At 34.1% G+C, this 9,868-nt stretch overlaps 1 protein-coding gene across 1 annotated transcript in view; it reads right to left on the minus strand.

Moving 5' to 3' along the window:
- Positions 1–2,891: 2,891 nt before the first annotated feature.
- Positions 2,892–9,868, minus strand: part of LOC106471940 (long-chain fatty acid transport protein 1-like) — a gene marked incomplete at its 5' end in the record, with an annotated part of 24,212 nt that continues 17,235 nt past the window's right edge. The window contains 4 exons of the mRNA XM_013932563.2: positions 2,892–5,488; positions 5,970–6,116; positions 6,902–7,066; positions 8,284–8,421. Of these exons, the coding sequence (XP_013788017.1) occupies positions 5,331–5,488; positions 5,970–6,116; positions 6,902–7,066; positions 8,284–8,421 (608 nt within the window). The remainder of the gene's footprint in view (positions 5,489–5,969; positions 6,117–6,901; positions 7,067–8,283; positions 8,422–9,868) is intronic.

Here is a 9,868-nt window from a genome sequence, read left to right on the forward strand (position 1 = left end):
ACGGGCTTGATTCAAGTCCAACAAACATTGTCATGATTAATTCTAGTCACCATATTTATTTCACTGACCCCTCCAGACTATTGCGATTTACTTACTGTTGGCTGGTTATTAATTCATTATATATAATTATTATATATATTGTTATAATAAAGTTTGAATCCACAATAACGAACAATATCAATTTTAATACGGATATTAGTTTGACACTTTCACGTGTCCTCTTCCGACTGACGTTTGTTTGTAATTAAGCAAAAAGCTACACAATGAGCCATGTGTGCTCTGCCCACCACTGGTATCGAAACCCGGATTCTAGCGTTGTAAGTCCGCAGACATACCGCTGTGTCGCTGGGGGGAGTTTCTTTGTGAGAGAAACACATACACTGCTTATTTATAACGAAAGTTCGAAGTCCCTTAACGGCACATGACGTCAGAGATGAATCTTGTATCTAAAATTCTTCCCGTTTCGCCAACATAAAGTTTTTCGCAGACTTGGTAGGTGACTATATAAAACCCTGTTTTTTTTTAATCATAAGTTGCATGCATTTTCGAGGATAAGAAATTGTTAATGATGTTGAGATATTTATAAACAACGTGGAATTGTTATTTTACAGACATTTCTCTAAAGCCATAATATTAAAATTGTAGTTGCCATTAAGCATTTTATTTTTTCACATTTAGATGGCGCTGGTTGCTGGTTAATGTTTCTAACGAATATCTTCCTTATCTTGTGATGGGCATGTTTAATAAAACTTATATGATACTGTAGATAGAATGAACAGGCTCTGTTTCTGTTTTTCTGTTCTAGTTATGAGGCTGTCGAAAAATGGGAGCGAATTATTGGTTTCCGATTCAACTTTAAACTTGATATTTATTGCGAAGATTGTTAATCTTCTGGAAAAACAAAAGTTACTTCTATTATTTGACTAAACAGAAACAGAAAATTACCCGAGATCCTTGCTCCACATCAGTCAGTGCAAAGTAGGCTTAAGCCAGATTAAGCCTACTTTGTACTGTCTCGTTCCTGCATTTCCTCCCTTATAGAGGGTATTCTACTTAACACATGTAGAAGTAATCTGTTACAACCTGCTGTACATTATAGATAGTATTTTACTGAAGAAAATATGATGTTTTAACACTATCAACCCACTCCATACCTTGAAGTAAATATAAAACGTAAAAGTTGACTATCTAAGCCTAAAATTATTGATGAGGTCCAGATACCACTGGATTTTTATACAGATGTTTCTTCTAAACTATTTATTCACCAAATTGTTTTTGAGTCAACGAGTCTGTTGTTTACAGGATACCTGATAACATACGAATCAATCTAGGGAATTACAAAGAAGATTACCATCGCTATTGCAATTAATTCCAATAATTAATATTGGAGTTTCCAGTGTATTTTGCATAGAAAATAAATGATTTTCCTCAAATGTGTTTCAGTCAGTTCTTTACAATAGGTGTTGAAACAGGCAGAAAGCACGGAAGTATTCGATGTGTTGCAGAACATTGGTTCCACCGATAGTGAAAAATACAAGAGGATTTACGTTAAATAGCACAGGTTAATTATCACGTACCATATGTTTCATATACTCGGCTGTACGAGCAGCTTTGAGATTTGGTATACATGAGCGCGTTGTTGTCTGACATACACACAGCTCTTCGAAAACAAAAGCGTTGCATAAAAGGGTTAGACAAATAAAACTGAGGTGAAAACTACTTTGTGGGAAAGGTTTACTGCACTTCCGGATTCGAGGGATGGGAGAAGCTACCGAAAATATTTTTTTTTTGTACTTTTAATTGAAATTGATTTAAGGTTTCAAAATGGATATAAGAAATGCATGCTTCAAAAATATTTGCACCACCTGCTATTATACGCATGCCCATACACTTAGGTAGAAGTACTACTTGTAAATTCATCTATATTAGTATTGTATTTTCAGTTACACGTGTCTTATCTGAATGAATTTTATTCGTGCAATAAATAAATAAAAACCAATTACAATTCTTCCTGTTATTTATTCATAAAAATACTTGATAGTATCATACTTTGTTTAGATAAAATCAGGATCGTCTCACAATAATACCAAATATGCATGCATCAAACTATAGAATACTGTACAAAAAAAACCATACACACAATAATTGATATATACACACACAAAAAAAACACACAATAATTGATATATAATTCATAACTACTTAGATAAACAGAACTGTTAAAAGGAATAACTGAGATATATAATTCATAACTACTTAGATAAACAGAACTGTTAAAAGGAATAACTGAAATATATATAATTCATAACTACTTAGATAAACAGAACTGTTAAAAGGAATAACTGAGATATATATCATAACTACTTAGATAAACAGAACTGTTAAAAGGAATAACTGAGATACATATCACAACCACTTAGATAAACAGAACTGTTAAAAGGAATAACTGAGATATATAATTCATAACTACTTAGATAAAGAAAGTTAGAACATAGTACAAATTATATGTAAAATGTTTTTTCATGATGGAATATATTTTTATTTCTTTAAATGTAATTTCTTCTAAATACTCATAAATTATAGTTTAAACATGTATTATTTTGTACAATAAACACATCACTGGTTACACAAACCACTGATTTTTTCAGTATCTATAATAAGTCTGCCTTTTCTTGGTTTCAATGTATAACATCTTTTTTCTGAATTTTTGAGTAAAGTTACACAAAGAGCTATATGCGAACATATAGATGTCCTTAACTTTACTCCCCAGCGGCTCAGTGGTAAGTCCGAAGGCTTATAACGCTAATAATTGGGTTTCGACACCCGTGGTGGTTACAGCACATCTAACTTATTGTGTAGCTTTGTGCTTTACAGAAAACAAACAAACTTTAATTCTGTGGTGATAGATAGCTAGTTAACAACACTCACCGCAAGCTCGTGGGCTACTATTGTCTGACCAAATATTGGTACTGATCGTCACTCTTATAACGCATCCACGCTCCCAAAGTGCGGAGCAGTTTATATGGCAACGGCATGCGAACACTGAGCCCTCGGATTCCCAGTTCGGGCATGCTAATCACTAAACCACGCCTAGCCCTTATTTATGTGAAAACTAATGTAAATCTATAATAAAAATTATATTATTAATTCAGAAAAATCCTTCTATAATGCAGTTTGTGTAAAGCCAGTTTGAACTCCAATCAACAAATTAACAATTATGATGACAAATCAAAAACTTTATACTCAAATTAAAAAAACCGTACATCATTAAATAATTTCAAAATTTTACAAAATTTTATTACGTTGATATTACAAAGTGAACTGAGACACGAGTAATCAATTCATCCTATCCAGAAAACGTGAAAACTGTGTATATTTGCTTTCAAATCCTAACTGAGCGAGAACAATGCACGTTATAAAGTTAGGTCACATATAATATCTGCATTAAAATTGTACTTATTCATTAGAAATCTATACAAGATTCTGACTACTAAAGTTTCCGAGGTATCGATCCATAAATATATATATATATATCGAATCTATACTTTTAACTGTAGTTAATCTCCCATTAACTACAAATACATTTTATTAATTTACCTAATTTTAAAGGGCCAGACGCTTGTTTGTTTGTTTGTAATTAAGCACAAAGCTACATAGTGGGCTATCTGTGCTCTGCCCACCCCACGGGTATCGAAACCCGGATTCTAGCGTTGTAAGTCCGCAGACATACCGCTCTGCCACTGAAGGGGGGGGGGGCAGACGCGGCCTGATGGTTATCGTACCGGGCTGTAGATCTCAAAATACATGGTTCCAAACAATATACGTCACTGAACATACTCACTACGTGTTGGCGTTATAGTCACGACAGTCAATTTCGCTATTTGGTTAAGAGTATTCGTATAGGGGACGGATGTTGCTGGTTGGTTGCCCTTCCAATGGTCAGCAGTTCTAAATTAGGAATGGCTACACCTGGACTTAGGTCTATGTTCTTCCATTTGGCTTACGTGTCGCATAAAGTGCCGTTGAGGTTGAATATGTCCATTTTTATGAGATATTTCCATTTAAAAAAAATATATACCCGTACATAAAACTATGAACTAATTAATAACAATTTAGTTGTACCGATCATTAGAATTTATGAACTTATAACAATTTAATATAAAACATTTTAAAATAGTTAGGTGTCTCTCCTCATCAAATAACTAATTAAAATTTTCTGAATTCCTTGGCACTTTTTTATTTTGTTTAAGAAATTTAAAAATGCCTTTCTTATGACAATGAGGGCAGTATTTATACAGTCAACATTACAGTTTGTTATGTGAAACATATTTGTTTATATTTGATAATGAATCCCATGCGATGCCGGATTGGTAACTGTAGCTTCGAGCACTGTCAGCTCTCGTTGGCTCAACTATGTAAATAATAAAGAAATGTTATCTAAAGTTCTTTACCTAACTTAGCCAGAGAATGGGATTCGTTATCAAATATGAGTACATTTCATATGACGATATACATAATCACAATGAAGAGTTATTCAACTGTTAAACCTAGCTGTAAAGTTAGCCTAAGAAATGTACTTCTATTGGGAAAAATAGAATGTGTGTATATCTACTCTCAGTATTACAGTCAAATGTAAATAACTTTTAGATATATGATAAACAAAATATATCATCAAAGATACAGTTAATACTTCACGCTAATAATATACCAAAAAAATATCATGACGCCCTATTCAAACCTACTATGAAAATCTTTTATTTTTTCCTTTCCTGTTACTTTGTTGTTTTTAAGAATTTTAAAGAAAGGAACATTTGCTCTATATTATTCCTTAAAGGATGACTCAGTTACAAAAATGAATAAAGCTGCTTTTTTCCAGCTGCTAAAAATTAACCAAACTGGTGTTACACACTAGCACCCTCTTGTGCTGAAAGCAGCTGTATTGACTCTATCTGTCTGTCTGTCTCTCTCACACACAGACAAAACACAAATATCTCTAAACATTTTCAAATTCTTCCATGGAAATATGAAAAAATAGAATTTCATGGTTTTAGAATTATAGGTTAAAATGTGTAACTTTAACACGATTCAAAGGTATTCATCTAAGCCAAAAATTAATAAATAACTACGAGACAGAAGTACTGAATGTTGAATTAGGTCAGTGTGGACAAAGTGCAATTAATGGGCAATCCCTCTCAGCTGCATAACTGCAATAATATTAAAAAAAGCCGCCACCTGCAGCGGCTCCGCGGACTTATAACATGATACTTTCTCGAAATCAGAAGTTTAAACTTAGCTTGAAACTCTCAAAAATCAATAGTCCCACCAAACTTCTAGAGACACAGACTTCCTGAATGTATTAATTGGTAAGTGTTTTCATCCAGGGGAAGATAACACTTGGTTTCTTTATCCAAGTAGTAGATTGAGTCGGGAATTTTATGTATATCAAATCCTTCTTTTTGTAAGCCTACCTTTGTAAGTTTGTAAGTCCCTAGAAAGAAAAACAATTCGTTAGGTCGTTGATATTTGTCATTTCTGAACTTAAAGTAAATATACTGCCTTTTACGTTTCACAGAAAATCGTGGAAAAAAAATATTATCAGAGTCCTTTAGAAGTAAAAACAATACCGCATTTAGTATAGCAAGAAAGTTCAAAGGTAAATACAAAAATATTTTAAATGTACGCTCATCTTTCGGTTTTTTTTTTCAAAAGATGTAACTCTTTAAAATAATTTAATAAATACTTTAAACAAGTACTGTACGTTCTGTAAATCAGTTTTGCAGAAGCGTTTGATAAAAAATAATTATAATTTTAAAAACTTTTTTCTAATGTGCATGCGCAAGATATTTTTACTTCCAGTTTTAATTGTTTTGAATACATAAAAAAAATCATAATTTCTGTAGTTGTTTTTATTTACAGTTTTGTGATCCTACTAAATTAAAAAAGTTAGATTTTATTCTGCGCTAACTCACCAGTGGTTTCTAGTCTGTCTACAAGTCGTATAAACAATGGTACAGCGTAGCTTGGAAGTTGGCGATGAAGATCACTCGACAGTTCTTTCATGTTGATCTTTCTCTCTGGATCAGGTAGAGCTGCCATTCCGGCTCGGCCTTCAGTTCCTACAGTTAAACGTAAACTATCATGTTATAAATGTATTTACTAAATCTGATAAATAACCTAACTCACACAGTCCCAAAATCATAGTCGGAAACTCGAGGAAATAAAACAAGTCAATCTTTCTACTTAGGATGTGAAAATAGTTCAGGTTTATCTTACATCAGATTTTAAAAAAGTTCAGGTTTATCTTACATCAGATTTGAAAATAGCTTAGAGGTAACTTACACAAGATTTGAAAATAGATGTGTAAACAGTTTAGGGTTACCTCACACCAAATGTGAAAATAGCTTAGCGGTAACTTATACCAGATGTGAAAATAGTTCAGGTTTATCTTACATCAGATTTGAAAATAGCTTAGAGGTAGCTTACACAAGACTTGAAAATAGCTTAGGGGTAGCTTACACAAGATGTGTAAACAGTTCAGGGTTACCTTACACCAGATGTGAAAATAGCTCAGGGGTAGCTTGCATCAGACATGAAAATAGCTCAGAGATACCTTACACAAGCTGTCAAAACAGCTTAGAGTTACCTTACACCAGATGTGAAAATAGCTCAAGGGTAGCTTGCATCAGAAGTTAAAACAGCTCAGGGGTAACTTACACCAGTGTGAAAAAAAGATCAGGGGTAATTTACATCACATAAGGTGTGAAAACAGTTCAGAGGCACTTTCTCCAAATACGAAAACAGTTCAGGGATATCTTACAACACAATAGACGTGAAAACAGCTGAGATGTATACTTCACACCACAAAAGATATGTGTTATTATTCTTTTTTGTATCACTGTACCTGGTATTTGAATTCCGTACACCACACAGTCAGTTTGGCCTAAGATCTTACTGATAACTCCCTCAACTTCAGTTGTCGAAACGTTTTCTCCTTTCCACCTATAGGTGTCGCCTGTCCTATCCTTGAAGTATATGTAACCATCTTCGTCCATCACCACAATATCTCCTGGAAAAATGACATACCTTTCTAGGAATTAAGAGTTATTAGTTTCGAGATATATATTACAATACGCACTTCTGCCTTAAACGTAAATTAACATATTACTCCAGTAGCACTCCAGCACCAGAAACAGTTAACTGAGAAAACTGAATTTGACGTTTTTGTAGCCATGGTGAAGTCAATGAGTTACAATAAGTAGTTGCTTTCTGTTAGAAAGATGTTCAGTTGTGAACATGACCTAATGAAAGATGTTCACTTGTTAACATGACCTAATGAAAGATGTTCAGTTGTTAACATGACCTAGTGAAAGATGTTCACTTGTTAACATGACCTAATGAAAGATGTTCAGTTGTTAACATGACCTAGTGAAAGATGTTCACTTGTTAACATGACCTAATGAAAGATGTTCACTTGTTAACATGACCTAATGAAAGATGTTCAGTTGTTAACATGATCTAGTGAAATATGTTCACTTGTTAATAATGGACAGTCGGCAAACGATCTTTGTAGCGGAAAAACATTTTCAGTCTAAAGTTGGGTTTTATAAAAGAAACATTATCCATAAAAACTCTTCTCGCGTCCCTAAATAACACACACTTTTTACTGGATTTAAACCTATTTTAACTACTTCACTTCTGCCTCAGTTTTCATTTTTCAGTGATATATTTAAGTATATTCGATTTGTTTATTTCTAATGTATATATTTCTGTTGTAATTACAAATATGGTTTGTTTGTTTTGTAACCCTAAATTACTGATGATTGAATTATGACGATTCCGCAACGTCTAATAAATGCTTCCTGTTACTTCGTTTGTATTTTGTTTTATCATTGAGTTATGTTTTCCGAAAAATGAGTCGATTACTAGTATACTTCTACGACGATATTAACGTAGCATTTTGTAAGATGGTTTATGTGCAGTAACATGCATCGTTATGGGTACCCGCAAAAAAGAAATAACGGCTATCTTTACTCAGAGCAAAAAGAAAGTATTTTCAAAAGTGTGAAATAAATTATATCTTTCCATTAATTCTAAACACTGATAATACTTGTTCGGGCTCTTAGTTTCTTTACCTTTTCAAACCAACTAAAAGCTAATCTTAATTTTTCTAAGTTTGAGCAAAAGTAGTTTCAAAGTTAGGAGTACCTTCCAAGTTGAGATGTAAGACTTAAGACACTGTTATACTTTCTAGAATGTAAGTTCCAAATAGTGAAATTTGTTTACCAGTAAGATATCCAACATCCCCTTTCTTTAAAATGTCTTGGATTATTTTCTTCTTCGTTTCCGATTGGTCCACATAACCGTCAAACTGGCGAATGGGGTCCTTTGGATATAACCTGCCAATCACCTGTCCTGGTTCTCCTGCAATTAAGACAATGAACTGCGACTAAAACCCTTTATAATATGCCTATTAACGTTTGGTACTTTTTAACAGCAAGTGTTCGTAAAACAACAGTATAGCCACAACTTTCTTTACAAATACTATTCACAGCAAATTGCTGTGCTTGGTCTGAATTTATTAATATTTTCTCCATTGGATTCACGATGGAAATTATAAAATTCATTACAAGAGCCAATTTTCCTTTTTCATTTTTACCTCAACTAACTAGTATGTACAGGATGTTCCACTCCGTCAGTCAGAAACACTTTTTGTACATTTCCGTTTGTTCTAGATATTCACACGTAGCTACACAAACACTTTTGTACATTTCCGTTTGTTTTGGATATTCACACGTAGCTACAAAAACACTTTTGTACATTTCCGTTTGTTTGGATATTCACACATAGCTACAAACACTTTTGTACATTTCCGTTTGTTTTGGATATTCACACATAGCTACACAAGGGATATCCGAGCTATCCGTCCCTAATATTGAACTGATACTAGAGAGAGGGCAGCTGGTGAACAGCACCAACCCCAACTCTTGGGCTTCTATAATCGAATAGTGAGATTTAACTATAAGACTTACAACGCACAAACGACTTCAAAGTGCTCATTTGGAGCAGGAGTGTTTTGTGGCAGCGGGATGTGAATCACAGATTTTGGGATCCACAGTTTGCCGCGTTAACTACTAGGTCACACCCGACCTATATATTTCTGAAATAATACTTTTTGTGGGTTTGTAAGTGCAGTATACATCTTATGGTTAAGACAACCATTCACAAAGCCTTGAATTTCGAACTATGACGAGCTGATGGTTTCAGGAGGTTTTGACTAAACTCGGACAACTCAATACTTTAAAGAAGTCAGTTGATAATAAGATTCAGTTCGTATTTCTGAAAAACAACAACATTCATGTATTCCTTAAGGCTGGATCACCATAACAGTTTGGAACACGGCAGATTAAGTCTCTTAACAATATTTTACCATATATTCAGACATTAGTGATGAAAATAACATTAAATGCACACCATTCTTAACTAGCCCTCTATGGATAAGACATCATCTTCAGTTCTATCTAGGGCATTAATAATGCCACACATGAATACTTATCCCCACTCAGATACCTGTAAAATGGTGGGACGTTTCATCCTTCCCGTGGATATCAGTGTCCTCAGCGAGTAAACTGTATTGGCCTGACGTAACAGTAAGGAAAAAGGCCAGGGTTCATGAGAATTTAGAAACACTTACTGCTTAGCCCTGAATCTGCGGGTCGCGGGTTCGAATTCCCGTCACAACAAACATGCTCGCCCTTTCAGCCGTGGGGGCGTTATAATGTGACGGTCAATCCCACTATTCGTTGGTAAAAGAGTAGCTCAAGAGTTTGCGGCGGGTGATGATGACTAGCTGCCTTCTCTCTAGTCTTAC

This window comes from Limulus polyphemus, unplaced genomic scaffold (genome assembly GCF_000517525.1).
Source record: "Limulus polyphemus unplaced genomic scaffold, Limulus_polyphemus-2.1.2 Scaffold4975, whole genome shotgun sequence".
NCBI lineage: Eukaryota > Metazoa > Arthropoda > Merostomata > Xiphosura > Limulidae > Limulus > Limulus polyphemus.